Source organism: Neolamprologus multifasciatus, chromosome 9, assembly GCF_963576455.1.
Source record: "Neolamprologus multifasciatus chromosome 9, fNeoMul1.2, whole genome shotgun sequence".
Classification (NCBI taxonomy): Eukaryota; Metazoa; Chordata; class Actinopteri; order Cichliformes; family Cichlidae; genus Neolamprologus; species Neolamprologus multifasciatus.
Window position 1 is genome coordinate 9,978,882 of NC_140447.1, and position 24,001 is coordinate 10,002,882.

Below are 24,001 nucleotides of genomic sequence, written 5' to 3' on the forward strand. Positions count from 1 at the left end.
TGACTCCTTTTTCTGCTCCCATCAATCCCTCTGTAATCTGCTCCATCCCACAGCTGTGGTTCTGCTTCTATCTGAGTGAAGTGCACGGAAAAAAAAAAGGGCACGGAGAGGCCGACAGAGGCCGTGGTGTTGTGTAACACCCAAGATGCTGGGAAACCCTGCAAGCAAATGAGTCACTTTTGCAGTGATAAATGTTGACAGTGGAGCACAAATGTGAACTCAAGCAGCAACTGTTTACTTGCACATCGTTTGCACAACAATACACAAGGCTATGATATTTATGGACGCTGCTTTTTGGATGTACTGTAGTTTTTCTAAACAAACTGACAGGTCTTCAGTGGGCAAGTGAGCTAATTAAAAAACAGAGACTGTTAAGTAGAGAAAGCTCCAGAAGCTTTAAACCTGCAATCATTGCAATATATAACACAACAGAGGTATCAAAAGATGCACATGAGGACACACACACACACAGTAAAGATGCATGGCCTTAGGTGATGTGCTTCTGAAAACCGCGATGGCTTGTACAGCCAGAGGCCGATGGCCACAAAGTAAATTTCATGGTAAAGGAACAAAGCTTTTTGGGAAGACTTCCAAACGCTGGGAAAATTCTATTATGCCTGTCATATTAAGCAAACTGTGTCACCACTGACTGAGGCTAGGTCACTTGCAATACCAAATCTCTCTCACTAACACACACACACACACACACACACACACACACACACACACACACACACACACACACACACACACACACACACACACACACACAGAACCATCATAAGATCATAAGTCATTAAGTTTAGGACTTTAGCTTTAAAAAATGTCCTTTATGGGTTATGGGATGGGTAAGAGGCGGAAGGATTTTTAAGCCTTAGTTTATCATTTGAGTCGCCTTATTCTAAAACTCTGAGAAACAGTTGGGGCAGCTTTGAGATGTTTCTTAAGATGTTTTTGAGATGATCCTTGGTAATCAATCGAAAGCAAGTTACTTGTCAAGATTTTGCAACACATTTTTTGACTCTGTCTTTGTTTGTCCTCGGCATCTCTGTTTAAGGGGAATACACAAAAGAGTACAGATATGTGGGGGAAAAAAAGTGTCCACAGCATTTTGTGCAATGCGTGTGGACATCTGCAAATTTGCCAAAAGGTGAGATCATGCAACGCTCAGAAAAATTGCAAACAACCGCAAAAGCTTGGTCTCAGACTGCAGACCTCAGTTAGTGTGTTAAATGTTACAGTTACAGCACTATTAGAAAAAAACTGAACTAGTATGGCATGTTAGCAAGTGTTAGCAGCAAAAAGCCTTTTCTCTCTAAAAATAACATGTTTAGATGCAACTTTGCATCTAAACAAACTACAAAGACTTCTAGAACACAAACCTTTGGACAGGTGAGACCAAAGTGAAGCAGATTGGCCACATCTGAAGAAACCCGAGCACGAAATATTAGCACAAACATCTCACACTAACTATCAAGCCCAGTGGTGGAGGCGTGCTGATTTTGGCTTGTTTTGCAGTCGCAGGATGTGGGTACTTTGCATGTGAAGGGTCAACCATGAATTCTTTTGTATACCAAAATATTCTAGAGTCAAATCTGAGACTGTCTGTTGACAGCTAAAGCTTGGCCCAACTTGCATTTTGCACCAGACAATGATCCCAAGCACAGCACTGAATCTAACCCAGAATACTTAAAAAAGAAACAAATGAAGGTTTTGCAATGAGCCAGTCAAAGTCCCTACCTCAAAATGACTGAAATGCTGTGATGGGAGCTTACAAATCCTGCAAACCTAAATTAACTGAAGCATATTGTAACAAATAGTGGGCCAAAATTCCTCCACAATAATGTGAGATACTGATAAAGTCATACAGAAAACAATTACTTCATGTTATTGCTGCTAAAGGTGGTTCTTCAAACTACTTCAATCTACAAGAGTCAATAAAGCCTTTAATTGTCACATGCAAGTTGCCCTGCAGCGAAGACAGCAGGGGAGACAGGTTGGAGACCGGTAGCATTATGGAAAAACACTGAAATGTTCAATACAATAGGCAAGTCGGGGAGGAGGAAAAAGAGACCTCTACTCATGCTGGGCTCCTATGGGAGGACAGCATGAGAACAGAAAACAAAACAAAAAAACAAAAGGGCAGGATTTAGTTTTCCAAAGTATAGCACAGTGCTGTGAAAACTTTCTTTTTCACATGAGGCCTTCTAAAGCAAAGTGCAGGGATCAGAAATCAGAAAACTGCCACTGCCACAGATCTCTACTGAGGATCTTCTTTTAAATCTAGGATTTAAAACGGACACTATGCTAAAACATGGCTAAGATAGCCAGAATAGTAAGATATAAAGATTTAAAACTCAGTTTCTAATTTATTTTATATCAAATAATGAAAGGTTTCTGTTGTGTTAATCATTTAAGCAACATTATTAGAGCTATGTCTGTCGTTTATCACTACTGCATGACTACTGTATTGACAGCTACAAACAATATTATTAAATGTTATTCAATCCAATTGAAACCTTATGTGAGTGAAAACAATTGGGAGGAAATTGAATGAGTCACTCCATTTGCTGCCCACATGCCACAGCGATGTTAATATATTCCAAATGTACTTCTCTCCCCACCAGTTTCTTACAGCTCACAGATGACTGCGCACTCAATCTGCCACAGTCCTGGAGAGGACTGCTTTCCTCTACTGAGTGATGCTTTTCATTAAACTCTGCAGGAACCTTGTCGCCTGCCTGTCGGGCCAGTCTATATCCAGGTCATCAATAATGATTTCCACAATGCCAGTGCGTTGCTATTTGGTCATGTTTGAGGATCATCTGTGTTGCTGAACCTCAGGGAAAGTGGTTTGAAATGCTCGTTGTTTTAACACATCTTTCCACTGATCATTCTCACATGCTCACAGCAGTTTCATATCACAAAAATATCTGGCTTTGCATCTTATTATGTTTGATTGTTGAAGCAATGGTCAGTATTAACATGGGGTATTTATAGTTGCATATCCATAACCACACAATTGTTATAACAATTTGGTAACATTTATCTACTGCATGCAATCATATCAATCAGACTTCCAGATTTAAAGTTTCACTCTTGTGCATCATTCCAACTTTTAGTTTTAAACAACAAGCTTTTAATTTTAATAGCAAATATGATTCAACATTGCATTCAGACAGATGCCAGCTTATGCATGTAAATATGAAGTGCATGTCATAAATGAAAGTTAGCCATGGAGTTCCACAGGGCTCTATGCTGGTACCACTATTTTTTGCATTATATATCCAGCTTCCCTTAGGCAACATTATTAGAAAATAATGCATAGATTTTCATTGCATTGATGACTATACCTAGTTGAAGCCAGATGACACAAAAAAGTTAAACTATTGGCATTTCTTGAAGACATAAAGACCTGGATGACCTGTAATTTCCTGCTTCTAAATTCAAGTAAAACCAAGGTTAATGGACTCGGCCCTAAAAATCTTGAAACCGTGGATTTTGAACCAGATACTTACTGAGATGGCACTCCAATCTTGGAGGTTCTTTTCCCCAAGATATATCTTTCAATGTGCACATTAAACGAATATGTATGACTGCTTTCTTTCATCTGGGCAGTACTGCTGAGATTAGAAACATCCTTTCTCAGAGTGATGCTAAAAGCTAGTTCATGCATTATTACTTCTATCCCAAAAGTTGATTCTGTTCATCTGAACGTAGCGTTTTCAGTGGGAGAAACGTTCTGTCACTGATCCAAGTGACTTCTTCAGTCTCAGCTGACTGCATGTTTCCCCAACCTTACAAACAATACACTTGCATAATGACTGAAACTAGCTCGACTGATGAACAATGGGCCGTGAGGTCAATTTAGGGCCTCTGAGCAACAAGAATCCTCCAGGAGGCACAGAGCCAGATGCTCAATGAATGGGTGAAACAAACAAATTTTACCATTGATGTGCTAAAATCAAAAGAGGAACTTCTAGATGAGAATACTCTTCAAAAGGTGTTTGAATTCACTGAGAAGGCTCATCAAGGACAGCTTGAAAATTCTAAGACCAGGCAAAAAAAGAACTTCGACCTACTTGTTTTGTATTGGAAACATCAGCAAAATATGTACAGTGTCTTCAGTGGCCAGAAGAGGGACGGATTCCACACCGAGGATGTGGACAAGTGGGTGAAAAATTTGTCTGACAGACAACTTACCCAAACAGTGAAAAACATCCTTGCAAAAGGGTTGAAATTTGCTGTGATGCCGAGACATATCCCGCTAGTGGAACTCATCTTAGCACAACATTGCAGATGTGGAAGCAGAGCATCTGTGGAGAAAGCTTTAGCCTGTCCCAGCATTGCAAAGCCCCCAGCATCGAACAGCATGGAGGAGAAATCATATCTCACATCGCTTGGTAATGACAATAATATTATCATCCTTTCGGCAGACAAGTGTAGGTGCATGGTTTGGTAAACCAGAAAGACTAGACCTTTAGGACCAACTGTCTGTATCATCAACTCGGTCATCTATAACAACTCAAAGTTTCTGGCTTTGATCCTCAACTGTTAGGCCGGCAGCTCTAAACACCACATTGAGAAAACTTTGGATTTTGTTGAGAAGGTGAGTGATGTCATTAAGCAGATGAAACAATGGTCTTGTACAATGTTACATCTCTCTTCACTTGTGTTTCTGTCACTAAAGCAGTGGAGGTAGTTCGTAAGAGATTTCATGACCCCAACCTCAGCAAAGGGATCACTGTCAGCACCAATCAAGTGTTTTTGCGCTTTGAACTGTGTTTTTATTCCACATTTTTCACATACAAGGTTCAGTACTACAGGCAGAAACATGGGTGTGCCGTGGGTTCCCCATGTTCACCCATTGTGGCTAACGTATACATGGAAGAAGTGGGGAAAAAGGGCTCTGTTATTCTACCTTGGAACATCACCAAGTCATTGGTTCAGGTATGTGGATGACACCTGGGTGAAACTCAAATCTCAGGATGTAGCATAGTTCACTGATCACATTAACTCATTAGACCAACACATCAAATTCACCAGGGAGGATATGAAAATCTCAGTCTAAGTTACCATTCTTAGACTGAGATTTCCAGCAGTAATGGGGGACAGTGAACAGTTGATGTGTATCGTAAACCAACACATACAGATCCGACGTCTCTCATCATCCACTGGAGCACAAACAGGGTGTCATCAGGATGCTACAAGACAGATTGAACACCATCCCTACAGATACAGCAGCCAGGGAAGCAGAGGAACATCACATCAAGAAGGTGCTGAGTAAATGTGGTTATTTCACCTGAACATTTGTCAAAACTGGGAAGGCACTTAAAGAAAGCTCCAGCCGATCCAGAAGAGAAGGACAACTGCTGCCTAAAAGAAAACCTGTAGTGATCCCATACGTGTCAGGAGTTTCGGAACAGTTGAGATACATTTTTTCTAAACACCGAGTCTCGGTGGCTTTTAAACCCCAAAATACACTGCGTCAAAAATTGGTCCACCCCAAGGATTGGGTCCCCCAACACGTGCCAGGAGGATTGCCATGATTTATACATCAGGGAAACCAAACAACCTCTGGCGAAGCAGATGGCACAACACAGACAAGGTACCTCATCAGGCCAGGACTCTGCAGTCTATTTAAACCTACAGGCCAGTGGGCACTCTTCAGTGACGAGGATGTACACATCCTGGACAGGGTGGAACGCTGGTTTGAGTGGGGAGTCAAGGAGGCCATTTACGTGAAAAGAGGAAGACCATCTCTGAATCGAGGAGGGGGCCTAAGGGTCCATCTTTCATCATCCTACAATGCTGTGATTGCAGCCACTCCCTGATCAATCAGTTGTTGTTGATAAATGGTTATGACAACTTCCATATTAATGATGAAGAAACTGACCTCACATCTCATTGTTCGTCAGTGGTGCTAGTTTCAGTCACTGTGCAAATGTACTGTTTATAAGGTTGGCGAAACCTGTAGTGAGCTGAGACCGAAGAAGTCACTTGGATGAGTCACATTTTTCCCACGTCCAGATGAACAGAATCAAGCTCCTTACCTGGGTGATTGAGCATGCCTGAAGACATACAAAGAAAGAGCATATTCTCTCATATTAACTTCTCTTCTTTGGCTCCCTCATAAATACAGAATTTAATTTAAATTTTTTCTCCTGACAGACAACGTTTTGAATAATTGGGCCCCATCGTTTTTTAAAGGCCTCATTGTTATTAACCTAATAGAGCACAGCGCCTTTCGGCTGGAGGATGACTTGTAGTATTTAAAAGTAATTCAGGAGAATTCAGGAGACAGACTTCCTTTCTACTTTTAAGATGACTTAAATCTTTCCTTTTTTTGATAATGCTAATAGTTAGGGCTTGACTAGGTGTCCCGAAGCACCTTTACTTGCTTTAATTAAATTGCTTTTAACCTTTAATACTGCTATAGGCTCAAGCTGCTGGGGAACCTCATGTGATACACTGACCATTTCTTCTCTATTTGCCTTCACTGAACCGTCTCTGGTGACAGCATGGGGAACGAGGTGCCTTTTTATTAAATTTAGTTATCTTCTCAGTAGTTTTCCCCAAGTTGCATCTAAATCATTTCCTCTACTAGTATAAAGTTTCAGTTCTTTTATTAAGTTGGATCAGTTTGGTGAGTTACTTTGTTTTGTTAAGCTGTGTTTTAGCAGACTTGTGTTCAGATGACGTCATCTATGTGCCCACTTATTTCTTACAATAGCACATTTTCTTCTGTAATTTTTTATATTTTTGTCATTTTGGATACAATGTGCCTGTCAAAAAGAAGCTATTATTTACATTAGTACTTTTATAGTTTTAAATCAATAATTTAAATCAATCCTGAAAGTTTCATTTTTTGACTCAGGTACCGACTTGGCTTCTTGGCTTTGAAAACATTAGCCACTTTTTATGACCATTGATGGGATTAAATTTTACTTTAATGCATCTCATTTAAAAAGCAGAAGACACTATCACACACCTAAATCAGTGCAGAACAACATTACATGCTATTATACCAAGTATAATTTATTGCATCAACTGCACATCGCTGCCATCTTGTGGATGGGAGACTGTTTTTACATCGTTTGTTTTCATATGAAGTTCTTAAACAAGCAAAGTTAGATCTTAAACCTGGTTTCCAGCTATAAAACCAAGGCCCCGCTGAATGCACTTTGTATTCTGTGTTTACTTCATTTTGTTGCATTTAATTATGGACACCCAGTTGTATTCAGTTTGTTTAGTGATTCATCCTCTAATTTATGTTTCCCAGACTTGGGACATGACTAAACAGGATATTGCATCAGCGTCATTTCACCTTAACTGACCAATCCCGAACAGTACCACAGGCCATCGGTTGGATTTAAGACTTGGAACAGGAATACCTGATATTCAGAAATGATATAGCAGTCCGTCTGTCTCTCCGTGTTTCACGGCAGGGCCAGTGGGATGAACGGAGTGAGCTGAGTGGAAACTGTTGCTCAACTGTTGCTTCTTTTAAACTAAATTTATACTCCTCATAAAATGTTCCCAAAATATTTTTGCCAAAGTTTTCTCATCACAAATCCAATAAAGTATTAAACAGAAACAAAAAAAGAACATGTTGTTACATCATCGTAATGTTTTATTTATTCATGACAGCACAGTCTTTAATAAAGTCATCTGTGTACATTAGTGGTTTAAAAATTCAATACATAAACTAGTATAAAGCAGTCCCGGGGACTGGCTGACTAAAAATAGTTCACTTTCCCTTCTCCATCGGCTCTCCTCATCAGTGCACCTCCTCACTTGTAGCACAGCCTATAAATCTCAGTCACAGTCTTACTAGCTAACAGCTAGTTCTTTCCTCTCGACTTCACCTGCCGCTTTTACAATACATCTGTTGCATTTCTCACATTCGTCGAGATAAAATAAATATCTCTCATGGCTCGCGCTCACTCTGCTGTGTGTAACATTCTTGTCTTTCACTATCCCGACTCCCTGCTTTACCCAGCTGCTGTTAGCTGCTGCATTATTCAAAGTATATTTTGCAGCTAAGGTGGCAGTGGGTTTCCTGTTTTTCACGGTATACAATAAATGAAAACTGACAGTGATCACACTGTTTACTCATCCACACTACTGAAAGAAGCAGCACGACAAAGGATCTTCTTTCTTACTTAACTATCTGCCAGACTCGTCAGCTTCAGCCACACACACAAACTATTATTTATTTTATCTATTTATTTCTAAAGAAGATTAGTTTTACTTATAACTTCTTTAGCATTTAAAAATAATTTTTACTTTCAATAAAGCCTTTGGTCAACCAAAGAAATTTAAAAAAATCTCTTTTATTACCTTTAAGGTTCCTTGTACCTGACTTTAACATCTGTGTAACGCGCTTTCCTGACACTGTCACTGTACCATGAAAGCCTCATACCGTGGTAACATCATGTGCTTGTTCAAAGCAGCAGGGCACTAAACCCATACATGACAGAGACACTTTGATCCAGGAGGGTCCGACACAGGCAGTTTATTACAACCTGATTGGTCTTTTTGATGCATGGTCCTCTTGCACTGAGATCTCTACTGGTCAAGAACGCGCCAAGTCTCCATGTCGTTAGCATCTTGGCAGGGTGTCAGCAGCACTTTACTCTTACTCTAAGTACCTTTGGTTTTCTTCCACATGTGCATCAAGTCGATGGGGTTACCTTTTGCTAGAGGAACGAACCTGGTGTCTCATCCAGCTTGTTGGAGCTAAAGAATGACAGCAGGTAGACAGATAAACAGGTCAAGATGTTGTCTTTATGAAGTCTTTCAACAGGCCCCCAAACTTGTTTTCACTACTTACAGCGTGATTGTCCTGGTTGCCTGGGGTTACTGGCACTACTACCAAAAGAAGACTGGAAGTTATGGATGGTCTCTTGAAGGATCTGCCTCTCTCTACCCTGATGACAGACAACAATGATCATTATGCATTACGAGCAGATTTTCCGACAAAGATGCTGTAAGTGTTCTTTAAAAGTAGCCATATCTGGTATGAATCCACTGTAACACTATATATGTTATATTCCCTCTAAGGCTATGTCCACACGTACACGGGTATTTTTGAAAATGGAGATTTTCCGTTTTCGTTTTAAAAAATAATCCTGTCCACATGTAAAGGCAGAAATGAAGGAAAACGCTGCTAGGAACACGCCAAAGCAGCAGGTGGCGCTATATTCCTAACCGTGCAGAAATGTTGGCCAATCAGAAGTCTAGAAGCCTCGGTTGGAAAAAGTAAACAAAGCTGGGGCATAGAAGCAGAACCGAGTCGTAGGTGTGGAGGGACAGTAACTGTGTGTGTATATGTAAGCATTTAAACACTGCAGAGAGAACAATTAACAGTAACATTATTGTAGAAATTCATTTCACCGAAACAATAACGTGGCGCACACCTTTGACGCTGCGCTTTCTCCGTTTTTCTCGTCCACACGTAAATGCAAAAACTGAGTTTTCTAAAATATCCACCCTGGCCGGAGTTTTTAAAAAAAAATCAGTTTTCAGTGACCAAAAACGCCGTTTACGTGTGGACGAAAGGTGCAAACGCATAGAAAAATCTGCGTTTTCAAAAATACCCGGGTACGTGTGGACGTAGCCTATATGTCTCTTGTGGCTCAGGCAGTTTATTATTAAGACATAATGTTAGGATATACATTAGAAAGATACAGCACAAAACAGATTGCTGGAGGCAACTTTGAAATACATAACCACGCTAAACCGAACGTACCTTTCCAGCATTGAGCTCTGATATGGCAGCCAAGATCTGTTGTCTGGGTCCGTCTGTTTTGATGCCCAGCTCCTTCAGGTCTCCATCGGTTAAAGTCAGGAATGCTTCCATATCCACCTAAAAGAAAAGAAAAGAAAAGAAAAGAAAAGAAAAGACAAGAAAAGAAAAGAAAAGAAAAGAAAAGAAAAGAAAAGAAAAGTGATGCATTTTTGGGCTTTAAGAGTGAAAACGTATGGTTAGAAGGCTAAGAAAGAAAAGACGGAGTACCTCTTGTTCCTCAAATATAGGCTGGTATTTCTCAAGGGACAGTTTCTTCAAAATACTGGACAGCTCATCTGAAAAAGTAAAAAAAACTATAAGGAAAACTGATACCACTCATACTTATTTTACATCAAAGCACATGGTGTACATAAAAGAACACAATCCATGCATGATGATGATTTGGGTTAATGCTGAATAAACTGGGCCGACACCTTCATCTGTGATGGTTCCGCTGCTGGATCCTCCGCTGCTCTTGGAGCGTGGATGAGAAGAGGCTGAGGACAGAGAGTCTCCTGGCACGGGGGGAATCTTAGGTGTTGGGGAAGGAGACGGTGTGAGAGTGGGCGATGTGCTCTTGGAAGTCGAGGAATTCCCAGACTGAGGTCTCTTTTTCAACTCCATTTTCTACAAAGGAGGACAGTGAGGGTGGACAGTGGTATTTGTTCAGCTCTGGCTGTTTTTACACAGTTATACAAGACATTAAGAGTTACTGTCAAAGAAAACCTGTGAAAGAAAGTTGAGACCTTTCTGGAATGGATGTCTGAGGCAACAAGGCTGGGATGGGTGTGAATGTCAGGAAGGCTGATGTCAGGCAGGGGCAAACCAGGTGCTGAAACTGGTGGTGGTAGTGGGGCTTGACTCGGCGTCTGGTTGTGCTGTTTTTCCGGAGGTTGGCTCTTTACCTCTATAAGGCCAGCTGCTCTTTTCCGTTGGGCTGCTATCTGGGAGAGCACGCTGTCTGCACTGCCCCCTGGTGTAAGGAGAAAGCAAGATTGCGATGTGTTATGCAGCCCCTGTGTCATGCAATCACTTTTTGCTTTTAATGTTTTTGCTTGCGAACCTGAACGGTTGTGGGAGTCCCGGTTGAGTCCCGCCACTCCATTTGAGCCTCCGGAGGAGTGTGGGGAGTGATAGTGACCAGAGTTGGAAGGAGAGGATGAAGATGGTCCCTTGGGGATACTGGGAAACTTAATGGACCTGCTGACCACACGGCTGATGGATGTCTGTCCCATAAAGGAGAGAGAAGGAGCGGCATAAGGACAAATTTCGCCTTCTCCGACCTGAACTAAAACCCTCTCTGTCTAACACCCAAAAGGACTCACAATATCTGAGTTTCCACTGCTGTTCAGCTTCCTCTGTGGTGGCATGGGCAGGCGGGGCACTTCGCTCTTGCCCTCCCTGAGGACGCGTGAGCGGTCCGAGTTCCACGGCTCAAAGTTGGAGGGTGGCAAGAAGGGAGGAATCACTGCTTTCAGCTTGTCATTTGGCAGCCGAGTCAAGGGCGCACCGCTTCTCAACTAAATTAGTCAGACGCATATTAAGAGTCACAAACACGTCTTAAAACTAAAATAACCCTAATCCAGGATAGTGCTCCTACCATCGTGGTTATTAGAAAGTCGTCTTTTTCTGAGGATGCCCTGCAGTGACCTGCTGAAAGGAGAATACATCACATTTATACATTACTTTGCTCACATAAAGCTGGACATATGCTCAGCTACATTTACCCTAAACATCTCATGGACATGTGATGTCATTCATGGTTTTAAGGAAACCGACTCACCGCCATCTTTGGTCTTCACTGCCCAGGCGGTGCTCATGTCATTCCCTGCTACAGCAGGAGTAGGTGCCACCGCCCCGTTGGAAACAGCAGCGGACTTCCTGTTCGCCTTCATCGTGGCATCCAGTGAACTCTCGGCATCGTCTGGAAATGGAGCCAGGCGATTGGTTGAGAGGCCATGCCTGAGGGTGTGAGTTAACTTGAGCCGACGGAAGCGGTTCGACATCCTACTCCACCAGGACTGGAAGAGGGTGGACACAAAGGAGCGTTATAACCAAAACTATTATGATGCCCTTGATAGGAAGCAACTTTGCACATTACGTTTTTACCTTAAGGCCTCCTTTGTCATCGGGCGGCACGGGGACATTGTTGAGGGACTGTCGACTCTTGGAGCGCGTCATTAAAGTTCTGGCGCGGTGTTTCGACTTATCTTTGTCTACCTGCATGCACACGGATGCTAACAGACGTACCAGCTCAGTGTCTGACAGAAAACACAGGGGAAACAATTATGAGTATATGAAGTTAATAACTTGCAAAAAGCGAGGGATTTAAGTCGACCTGTTTCATGATCGTTATCATAGATTATTCTACTGATTATTTTCTCTATTAATAGATGAATTGTTTGATTAGACAAACTGATAAACACCCATCACATTCAAACAGCTCGTTTCACACAGCTAATACTTCAAAAAGCAACCTCATCACTTACTGCTAAAACCAAAGTCCAGGGATGAGCTTTTCTAAAAGCAAATATAACTGAAAAAAGATTCAATTCTTTTTATTCCAATTCACGCTTCTAAATTTTGATTGGTTGATATTATGAAATCACTACGTGTGTCCTATATCCTCATCTTAAGTACACTACTTTATTTAAAAGGTTTAAATAAGGGATTTCACAAATGGTGGATGCCTTTTGGTGAATGAATGAATTATAGTCTTTAGCTGAGGTTTTCCCAAAGTGTTATTAGACGGAGCAATGACAGGAAGAACTACCTGGATCATTGAGCAGCATAACCAAATCAAACGCTGTGTATCCATTCTTAGCTCGGAGGTTGACATCAGCACCTTGATTCAACAAGTACTTGACAATGTCTTTATTGCTGAATGGAGGGTGGAAGAGAAAACAAAAGACAGTGTAAGAAATGATACATGCTCTGTGTATGACTTTGGAAGTCAGACATCCTGATATTAAATATGGTATAGACTTTTTGTCACTCTGTAGTAGGAACCTGTTCTAATTTATATTCAAAATCAGCAGGACAGCAACAACAGTGTTTAACACCTGAGCTAAACTTCCTAACCTTAAATTGATCTAAATCATTCTAATAAAAAAATCAAAAAGCAATTTTCTGGTTGAAACAAACCAGCAGCTTCTCCTCACCCGTGGTAGGTGGCCTGCATTAAAGCGGTCCACCCATGGACGCCATCTTGTTTATCTATGTCGGCATTCTTCTCCACCATGAGCTGAACCACCTCTAACTGGCCGCTTACTGCTGCCATCATGAGAGGCGTTGCTCCCTCCTGATTGGACAAATTCACCTGAGCAGGATCCTCCTCCAGGATTTCTTTGACCAGCTGTGAATTTCCTGAGAAGAAAACATATTTACAGATGTAGAGGCATGTAAAGTCATTCGTTTCCCGAAAACGTTTCCTCCAGGTTTATCAGTTCGATTCAGCTTACCTAATTTCAGAGCGCTGAGCACATCTGGCCTTCTTCTCTCATCATCTGCGAAGAAACAAGTGAGAATGAGAAGAGGAAAGAGATCTGGAACAAAACAGCCCCGCTTGGCCAGACTCCGCATAGCTCAGCAAAAATCAGGCAGCGTGGGGGGTGGGGTGTTAAGTACACAACTGTTACATGCTACAGAGTTCAACACACACATAAATCACATCAACTATAATTTATGTGCGAGACTGCTTAGAAAAAAAGAAAAAAGGCAGAAAAGTAGAGAGTTGAAAGACGCATTCACTAGGAAGTACTAAAGCTCCAAATGTGATTCACCAGTATGTACTGCTAATGAAGATGACACGTTAATGAGAAGCAAAGAGCTAAGCCAGAGACTGACGCTGTGGTTTGGGGAAGGCAGTGGCTTTGAATCCTGATAAATCCCTCTCAGTTCCCACAAACAGTTGCATAGGGCAGGTGGGCATTTGCAGCAGTAAACCAGCGATGTCTGAAGTGTGGGCCCACTCCTGAACTTCAGATAAGAGTAAGAAGAACCTCACTAGAACTTGTACATCGTTAGAAACTAAAACTTGTAGGTTTCGCAAACAAATCTGCTTGATTTGCCTTTTCACACTTTTCCTTGTTTGCATGCTGCAATTAAAACCTTTGAAATATACACTGCGTGTGGCTACGTTGGTAAGTTGAGCTAAAAACCTAAACTACCTGTAAGAAGAGCCATGAAACAAAGAGGCTGAGATCCTCTGGCCCCTCTCACGTCAACGTTAACTGAAGTGCATTCGCAACCTGCAGGGGGTCTGGGGTGGGGGATGGATTCTCTTGTCGACATGGTGCTCCCAAAATAAAATTCAAAAGTTTTCAAAGCACTACACACTCTCAGAAAACACTAAAAAGTTGAGTATTTACTTTATTTTGTCTTTTTGCAAACACTTTTTGCACTATTACATCACTCTGCTATTCTCTGATGATCAAAAACATTCAACTGACTCCTTCATTATACTATACAGGAAACCACATATGTTCTTTTTATGTTCTATACGCATTCAAGATACATGTGAAGTTGAAGTTTTATACTGATGTTATCCATGTTATTTGTGTCTGCTTCGGCTGATTTAATTTTAGTATTAATGATAATAATAAACCCCAACAATCAGATGACCCACTATGAAAACCACTTGGCAACGGTGGAGAGGAAAAAACTCCCTTCTAACAGGAAGGAACCTCCAACAGAACCAGGAGGGGCAGTCATGCTGCGACCGCTAAGGGGTGAGGGAAGGAAGACAGGTCCTTTGTCCTTTTGTCCTTTTTAGGAAACATGTAACACAAGTATCAGCTGCTCAGCTCCTTCAGTTTGCTTCTAAAGTTTTTCAGACTGGAAGATGTAAGTAAGTAAATTTTTATTTATATAACACCTTTCAAGATAAAATCACAAAGTGCTTCAAGCTAAAACATAAAAACAAAAATCAACCAAAAGCAAGTTTAAAAAGATGAGTTTTTAACTGTTCTTTTACAAGGGCGTGTATAATATGCGATGGCACTACTGTACTTTATCATCAGGCCGAGACAGCAAAGTCTGAATCAGTAACTTAGGGAAGGCCGTACCTGTCTGTGGTCTGACAGTAGTGATGGAGTCCAAATAAGCCTTGATGTCTCTCTGTTTCAGCTGCATGGCCAGTTCAAAGGCTGTCTTGGACAGAACGTTGATTCGGTCTGGGTCAGCTCCACGTTCCACCAGCTGCTGAGCCACAGCCACCTTTACAAAACACACACACACAGCTTTAATCACCACCACAATGTGCTAAATATATATATCTTTTTTTATCCATCCAACCATCAATGTTTTAAACCCTACCTTCCCACTTAGAGTGGACAGCATCAGTGGTCCCCATCCAGTGGTCTTCTGAGAGAAGTTTACATCAGAGCCCCACTCCAGCAGCAGGCACACAACGGCCTCATGACCGTGCTGAGACGCCACCATCAACGCTGTGATGTCCATGAATTCTCTGCCACCTCCTCCTCCCAGACAGCTTTCACCGGGTCCAAAACTGGCTCCGCTGTGAAAAAACAAAACAAAACAAAAAACAGTGGAGGATGTTAGTTAGATATCACACTGGGCTACAAATTTACTTGAAAAAGAGAAATAAACCTGCAGCTGTTGTTGTTGTTGCCATTGGAGACCGCCTCTGCAGCAACAGCCAGGTGATCAAAGTCATCCACGTACGCACCGCTCTCCAGAAGCAGCTTGACTACATGAGTGTGTCCCCCGCGAGCCGCCATGGTCAGGACGCTTGCTCCAAGCCTGTTGCGCCCATTAATCTCTGCCCCGTTCTCCAAAAGAATGTGGGCGACAGTCAAGTGGCCAAACCTGGGAGGAGGACAGAGGAAGAACTTTGCATGTAGAAGTTGTTCCAGGTGAATTAGGATGCTCTTTTTAAGCCAGCTATCACAGGCCCCAAAAGAGATGCTAGTGGAATTTAAGCAAGGACTGTGTAGAAAACTACAGGTATGTTCGAAATTAGAAAAAGAAAATGGATAAAAGTGAACAGTAATTTGCTACAAAGCACTTGAATTTCCTCTATAAAGGTTGAAGGCTCATTGAAATCTCTAGATAACAATGGTATTACTTTATAATATGGCCTGCACATAAGGGCATAAATTAAGGTTTTGTTTCTTTTAAGATCAATTTAGCTAGGCTTGGCTCCATCATTATGAAATCTCACTGGCCTGCAAATTTTGATGATATCTTTGTTTCCTGTAAAAACCTGACTTGTTACCCCGTTATTATAATGTGCCTTCTTGTAATTAACTGTTGGTAAAATATAATTACATTTGAATTTATTGTAAAATAATTTAAATACCATTTAACTACAGTGGAATTTGTCGCTGGCTGTATTATAAAGTGTTACCTACGAAACTCCACTAAGTTCCGCAAATGTTAAACCCCCGATCGGCCTGTGATATTAAAGGAAACAAGACTAAACACAATCTGCTCCCTCTCATGTTCACTAAAATGTGTGTTTTTATGCGACGAATTGGGGAGGGGCATCGGATGATTCCTGCCCTTTAATATAAACCACTTTATGATTAACAACACACGGTGGCAAATAAAAAAGGCACATTTTTAGAAGGAGTCTGGTGCCACCCTCTTGACAAGTTACATGAGCTCCAGCAAGCTGCCCCACCTCGCAGCCTGCATCAGTGGGGTCCAGCCGTAGTTGTTGCGACTGTCCACTGAGGCCCCCTTTCTCAGCAAGAACCGGACCAGGTTCTCGTGTCCGCTGGCCGAGGCGAACTGCAGGCCGGTGTTTCCCTCTTCGTCGGTGCAGTCCACAGGTACCAGAGACAACATGTCCGCAGCGTCACACTCCGAACCCGCTTCTGACCGCAGCCTGCTCTGCCGCCCGGACTCCTTCGGGGCTCCGGGCTCCAGGATGCTGCGGGCCGTTTCATAGTCCCCCTCATCGCAGGCACGTAAAAGTAGCCGCGAATTCACGGGGACCCCGAAATTCATGTCTTTATTCACCGCGCTGTTTCGCCTCCATTCAGTTTCCAGTTGTTTTATCGACGATAACCGTGAAAAAGTTCTCCTCTGTCACTTGGCGGCGGCCTGTGTTTGGAAATCATGACGCACAGCAAAATGAAGTTCAGATTTGTTGTTAATGTTCTTCCTTTCAAACAATACGCCAAGGAGCTCCTCTCCAGTCTCTACATTTAGTCTAATGTTCTTCACAAAACAACTTTGTGGCCATCAGCCAGCGATGCCCGGTTCCGTTACTTGTTTAGGAATCTGATCACGGTGAAGTTAGTGGCTACACGGCGCAACTTCTGCTTTTCAAAACAAAAGCATACTCAGGTACGATCAGCTTTTAGGGTACTTTGGTCAAACCCACTTATAGCTCGGCTGCGTAGTATAGTTCATTACATTGTATTTGTATATCCTCACTCCACATTCGTATATGACTAGTGTCCGATACATTACTAGCCAAGATAATATTTTAAAATATACAGTGTCACAAACCTTAATATATACTTTGTGACACAAAGCAAATGACACATCTTACAGTTTAAAAATGTAAATATGAAAAGGGCAGTGTTCCACAGAATAGTATTGATAGTGATATTATTCACTCGGCTATCAACATATTTCTGAACTTTTTGTTCGCCTCAACATAATTGTTACAAACAATGATTGTATTATTCTGAAACGTTTTTTACCGGAAGTGTTCTCTGGTTTTTATGTCTCTGTTTGCTGTTGTTGTCTGAGGTTTCTGCGTTACATACTTAGAGGTTATTTCGTTGTTGTAGATATACAGAGGTTAACAGTGCTAAAAACACGAGGTTTCTGGTTTATTTTTAATGCTGTCATGATTGTTATTGTTATTTATGTCCTGCCAACGCGCAACTGATCAGATGTGCAGAAAAACGTGTTTCCACTGCCCTCCAGTGGTGGAAAAATGCAACAATTCACTTTATTCACTTTATTCCCTTTTTTTTTTTTTTTTTTTTTACAAACCACAGACACCAAATAGCAGTATTTACAGTGAGCATTATTATTTGCACAATATACACAAATATAACTTTAATGTAAACTTTGAAATAAGGTTTACTTTAAATAAATAAATATATTTAAAAAATCTTTTTAAAAATCTTTTTTTTCTCTCAGTAGAAAAAACAAGCAATATCTTAATGAAAAATATTTTGTTTGTTGCAGGATTCGATTTGTTTTCATAGCTTGTTTTCACACCCAGTACAGTCAGAGCAAGCAAACAAACAAAAACACAAAAACAAAACGGAAATGTTTTTAAATTTATCTAATTCATTTACATATACAATTTGTACATTGTAAAACGTTAGAATTAATGGAATCTGGTCAAATGAAATTTTCTTGATTGGCATATATTTAGTTTATACCAAGTATATTTTCCGTGATGATTGCTAATTTAAATAAATAAATCTTTGATTTCATATATTTCATTTGCATTTTACTCAAAATTCTTGCTTCATGTTTACTGGAGGTTAATATTTATTTACTGTGTGCCCTGGGCGTTGGAATAACAGTTTCTTTTATTTGATGTGACGATAGAGGCTTCTCAGTGTCAACTTTATATTTCAATTTTGTGGGATATATTTTGCGGAAATTTGTGTAATTAAACCATTTATATCATTAGAACTATTTTGTCAAATATTGTATTATTTAATATTGATACTTTAACTTGGTTGTTACTGTTGTTACTGTGTTGGGGCAACTGTGACCTTTTATTTTCCTCTGGGATTAAAAAATATTCTGATTTTGATTCTTGCTTCTAAATGCACATTTTGGAATGAAGAATTTGCCATAGACTACGAGTAACAACACAATAACTACTGTAACAAATTTGTGGCATTATCAGTTTGTACAAATCACTATTACTGGAATAATAGTAAAAGTAACAGTTACAGTCTTATCTAAAACGCACATACGTGATCACACTGCAATTTCAAAGTCACGTTAATAGATGTCGCTATTAGTTACGGAGCTGCTTGAAACACCAACGAAGAAGTAGAAGACTCCCGGATGAGCAGTACATATGAGGAAAAGGGCCTGTGCTCGGTCTTTTCACCGAGAGCTAACCACGTTGGTGGAGTGCTTTCCTGGCTCACCGCTGTTCGCTTGAATTTTTTTCCGAATAAGTCGGTCAGGAATATTCACAATGGTATGTGCTGTTTGAGTATATCAACCAACAACTTGTATGCAGCTGGTTTTTGCTAATTGCTTGATAATTTGAACTCAAGAGTTTTACGGAGTGTCGCTGCTAATGCCGACAGCTAATGGCGCTCGCCATAACGTTAGAAAGCTGTAGATCCTCCGGCTGTGGATGTTAAATGCACAGTTAACTTTTCGGCGCATTTCTAAGCGAGGCAGAAGACTCGCTTATATAAAGTTCAAGCTTCCTCTTGACTGGTTGTTGCTGAAAGTAAATAATCTGGGTGTCGTTATTCATCGGGGTGTCCCAAATTATAGTTCTCTGCCGCTGCGTTCAGGTGCTTTTGCCCGGGCTTCCGAATCAGTGTAAAAGGAATCTAACCTAAACTAGTTCGCTGCGCGTGTTCTTGAGATCTCCCCCTATTTTTTTTTTTTATTTTTTTTTGGGGGGGGGGGGGGGGGGGGTAGTTGTAAGCCATGCTGTGTAATATTCTGGACCACTATTGTTTTTTGTCTTTTTTTTTTTTACATCGTCCTGCAATATCAAAGATGGGTCTGAGTAACTGCTTTTTCCTCCTCACATCCAGGCTTTTAAGGACACCGGCAAGGCACCAGTTGACACTGAGGTTGCCATCCACCGCATCCGCATCACCCTCACCAGCCGCAACGTCAAATCTCTGGAGAAGGGTAATTAAGCTCAGATTTAGTTAATGTTGTGAGTTTAACCTGACCTGAGCTATGAGGACAAAATTTTGACTGATAAACCCTGATTTATGTATACGCTATTCTGAGCCACGGCTTGGAAAGCAAATCAAGGCAAAGTGATGACTGGCCGTGTTTTCAAGTTTTGTGCATTTCTGTTCTGCAGTCTGCGCAGACCTGATCCGTGGGGCTAAGGAAAAGAACCTGAAGGTGAAGGGACCTGTCCGCATGCCAACCAAGGTACTGAAGACCATGGCTCAGAACTCTTATCTAACACATTGGAATAAATTGCTTTTTCTTGATTGCATATCCTGAATGCTTGATCATTTTATTAAAGTAAAATGCATTTCTCTTCCTCCCTCCAGACTCTGCGCATCACCACCAGAAAGACTCCCTGTGGTGAAGGGTCCAAAACCTGGGATCGCTTCCAGATGAGGATCCATAAGCGCCTGATTGATCTGCACAGCCCATCTGAAATTGTAAAGCAGATCACCTCCATCAGCATCGAACCTGGTGTAGAGGTCGAAGTCACTATCGCTGATGCATAAATGACCCAGATTTTTCAATAAAGCAATGAATGAGCAAACTATGACGTGGTGGTGTTTGGGTTTGTGATGGTGGGAAACCTCAAAAGGGCCAAGTTTGCGATGAGTGTCTAGATGTTAATTGTAAACTTAAGCAAAATCTACCTACAGGTACACATAAAGGAACCCGAAAAGGCAGTCTTAGACGCTCACTGAATGGCTGTAGTTTTCAAAAGCAATAGATATAAATTTGCCTTTTATTAATATGTCTTAAAGGAAAGAAAGTGCCAAAGGTTTTACTTAAGTTAAAATAAGTGTAAACATTTGTCAGTTGAAGGATTATTAGAGAAACCTTGAACTAAGGGGGCTAGTGACATGATATGACAACTGTAAACTAGAGTTGGATGTCTCGAGACCAGTCTTGCTTTCTCAGATTGACACAGTGTTTGGGAGATTAGGAGTCAGCCTTACTGGGTTTAAGGCCGGGTCATTTTTTTCAGAAGCCCGGGGTCTTCTGGAGTGTAATTTGTTTCATAGTAAGATGCCTGACTGACAACTGTATAAAACAAAAACTACACATAAGATTCGAAGCACATAGCGCACAGTACTAAATTCCCTTTAATTTTGGTATGATCCGAGCTCAGGCACTAGCAGACTGAGCGCAACACTTGCGCCTGTGAGTGAGGGGGGAGAAGCTGCTCCCTGCGAGTTTGCTGCCGACAGAGGAGAGCTTAAGTTTGACCAGGTACCAAAGCAAATCATTCGCACTGTTCGAATAATGTAAATATGACGGTGTTCAGTAGCGGTTTTAGATACGGGCGACACGGGCAGTTGCCCGGGGCGGCATCGTGGGCATCGGCGAAAAATAAATAAATGCTCGTACTCATGCTGCCCCGACGTCAGCCAGCGCATATTGGGAATGGCACAGGCACCGATCGGTTTTCTATCGCCCATTTGCTGGGAGTAAGGGCGCCCTTCGTTTGCGAGGTGCGCCTGCTGCTTGCGGCGCAGAGACCAGAGGGCGGGGCGGCGGGGGATTCTCTGACCGGCTGGAGCAGCGTCTAATAACCAACTCGCAATAAAACAAAATAAAAACAAACCAACAAACACGAAAACACCAGACATCCTGATACAGACTTATAATTTGCACCGATGTTTTTTCCAAATTCTATACACGAAAAGTGAGCGCGAGAGTCCTCGGTGCGCCTGCTCGCTGCTGAAGTCAAAGTAAACTTTATTGTCATCTCCGCTACATACAGTCCAGTTTATAGAGAGACGAGACGACGAGGCTCCAGTTACAGCAGTGCAAGGAAACAAACAATAAATATAAGAAGAGTAAGAAAATAAACATACACTTTAGGACTCGAGGTAAAGGGATCAATAACAATTTAAAATTTACAGTCTGGGGCCTGGATCTCCTCCATGCCTGCTTCATGCCCTGGGGGACGGGGCTATGGCTCTCTACATCCTCTAGCAGACCATTACATGGGGAAACCATTTGAATACAAGCGCGCCGATCCACACAGGTGTGCACATGGGTGTTCACTATTCGTAGACTTAAATCACACCTTTCTTGGCTGCTACTTCAAAGCACATTGTGCGCTGTCTGTCCTGCGTGCTGCACAACAACATTCAATATTTAGTATTTACTGCTGTTTACACTTAGCTAGATTAATGCGATGGTGTTGTGTATAGTATGTTGCATTGTTTTGTTGTTTTTTTTTGCTTGTTTTCTATTCTTTTTCTCTCAACAGGTGATCCCGGAGATATTTTTTCTTCCCCCCTTTCTCACTGTCCCTCTCCCCTTCTGTTTTTCTTTTCCTTCCTCTTTCTTTCTCCCTTTCCTATCCCTCACTCATGTCTGTCCCGTCTGTAACAACTGAAAATAAAATAAATAATAAAAACAAAGGTCGATCAAATGGACCAATACGGCAATGCCATGATGATCCATTTGGCAAAATAAATCCATTGGGTATCCTTGTTGGTCTTCAGACAACAATTCTGACGGCTAAAGAACCAAATGGGACAGGCGAAAAAAAAAATAATAATAAAAAAAAAAAATAAATAAAATTTACAGTTTGATGATTTAAAGTCTCACACACAACCCGTCGAAAGGGGAGGGGGCTGGCTGCTTCCAAATAGAGCACATTTCATTTATAATGTTGTAAATCCAAGCCCATTATGTATTCATGATTTGAATCCAGGGTTGTGTGAAATCTCAGAAATAAACCTTAGACAAAGTGATTCTGTGAACTAAGGTGTAGGTCTGTTAGGTTATGTTGTGCTGATCCTCGGGTTGGGGGATTTGTGTTCATACTGGAGTGCAACATTAAAACCAATAGAAGATGGACAAGAAAAGTTCAAAGACATCAGGTCCTCAGTTTAGAAAAAAGAGAAAAGAAGAGGAGGAGAAACGAGCAAAAGATACAGGTAAGCAGATGTGTGATTGGATAATGGCAGGTCATCCTGAAACAATCAGAATCAGAATACTTTATTAATCCCTAAGGAAATGATGTGGGTTACAGTTGCTCCAAGAAGAAATGGTAAAAGTAGTAACAGTAACAGACTAAACTCCAAACAATACATTATGTTACAGATTTTAATATTAATTAGTCATTGTCAATTGTTGATTTGTCCTGTTCTCATTGTATGACGAATTATGATGGCTGTTTGGTAGCCGTTTGCATACTATGCATACTCTCTCTCTCTTCGTGTGTGTGTACAACAGTTTTATGTTAATGTACAACCCTTAATATGTTTTGTGTGTGTGTTTGTGTGTGTGTGTGTGTGGGGGGGGGGGGGGGGGCGCCAGAGGGAGTGTTCGCCCAGGGCGCCAAACAGGCTAGGACCGCCACTGACGGTGTTTCACAAAAGATTGATATCAAACTGATCACTTGACCCATATTACGTTACTTACTCTTCGAGTGAATCAACAAATGGATGAATAAAAAGCCGAACAACAACAATGCTTTCTTTTTAGAGAGTCTTAGCTTACATGTGTGTTTATTTCATATTTTCAGTTGTTACCCTCCACGGCTAAACAAAGCTCTCTAAATCGGTTTCAGTAATGTACTGATGAACACAACAATGGCCATAAGGAGCTTCTTTCAAAGAAAAAACTCGGGTACATGTTATTTTATATATTATGCTTTGTATGTTGTTCAGTATATTTCTATGCAAAACGAGGAATTTCAACACACAGCAGTATATTCACAGTTGAAACCAGATGTTTACATACACTTTAGAGAGAAAACATAAAAAACATTTTTTTTTACTGTTAAACATCAATTTAGAGCAAACTTGTTTTGTTTTAGATAAATAAATATTGAAATATCTTTTGAATTAGTTAAATGTCAAAATAAAGAGAGACAGCTGTCTATTTTTATCACTTTCATCAAATTTAGGAGTACATATACACTAAGTTTATTGTTAATTAATAAGAAAACTCCAGACGATTCCATTCTGAGCTGAAGAAGCTTCTGATTGGTTAGTAGAGTCCATGTGAGTAAATTGGTGGCACACCTGTGGGTGCATATAAGGCAAAACACAGAGCCTGTTTCTTTGACATTGGAAAATCAAGAGATGTCAACCAAAACACCAGGAAAAGAATTGTGGAGCTCCATAAGTGTGGCTCAATTTTGAATACAATTTGGTGCCATTTGCAATTAAGAAGTACAGACAATTTTCTCTTTACTCTTAAATTTAACAAATATGTTTTTATATTTATCTATCTAAAAAAATAAACATTTAATCTGATTCAGTGTTACAATTAAAAAGGTTTTTGTGTTTTTATCTGAAGAGTGTAAATATCTGGTTTCAACTGTATATTTGATGA

At 41.0% G+C, this 24,001-nt stretch overlaps 3 protein-coding genes and 1 non-coding gene across 5 annotated transcripts in view; 3 read left to right on the forward strand and 1 right to left on the reverse strand.

Moving 5' to 3' along the window:
• LOC146511014 (leukocyte elastase inhibitor-like) overlaps window positions 1-24,001 on the forward strand; it is a 258,585-nt gene that overhangs the window by 125,814 nt on the left and 108,770 nt on the right. The window lies entirely within an intron of this gene.
• On the reverse strand, window positions 7,613-17,142 carry anks6 (ankyrin repeat and sterile alpha motif domain containing 6). Of its 2 annotated transcripts, none has more exons than XM_085172461.1 (18): window positions 16,440-17,142; window positions 15,404-15,622; window positions 15,110-15,311; window positions 14,860-15,010; window positions 13,255-13,299; window positions 12,955-13,159; window positions 12,567-12,673; window positions 11,903-12,054; window positions 11,577-11,814; window positions 11,394-11,443; window positions 11,119-11,313; window positions 10,857-11,019; window positions 10,540-10,766; window positions 10,228-10,420; window positions 10,022-10,089; window positions 9,755-9,871; window positions 8,837-8,933; window positions 7,613-8,742 (listed from the first exon to the last, which is right to left on the reverse strand). In XM_085172461.1, exons 1-18 carry the CDS (start codon window positions 16,766-16,768, stop codon window positions 8,693-8,695), a joined length of 2,808 nt encoding a protein of 935 aa, XP_085028587.1. In that variant the 5' UTR covers window positions 16,769-17,142; the 3' UTR covers window positions 7,613-8,692. The 2 variants fall into 2 exon arrangements, with proteins under 2 accessions (XP_085028587.1, XP_085028586.1); XM_085172460.1 differs by having other exon boundaries at window positions 11,394-11,446; window positions 16,440-17,141.
• rps20 (ribosomal protein S20) lies at window positions 18,791-20,231 on the forward strand. The gene is made up of 4 exons (XM_085172522.1): window positions 18,791-18,950; window positions 19,528-19,627; window positions 19,809-19,882; window positions 20,008-20,231. Exons 1-4 carry the CDS (start codon window positions 18,948-18,950, stop codon window positions 20,188-20,190), a joined length of 360 nt encoding a protein of 119 aa, XP_085028648.1. The 5' UTR covers window positions 18,791-18,947; the 3' UTR covers window positions 20,191-20,231.
• LOC146511021 (small nucleolar RNA U54) lies at window positions 19,673-19,738 on the forward strand. The gene has a single exon (XR_014876273.1). It is a non-coding gene; the product is annotated as a small nucleolar RNA U54 (small nucleolar RNA).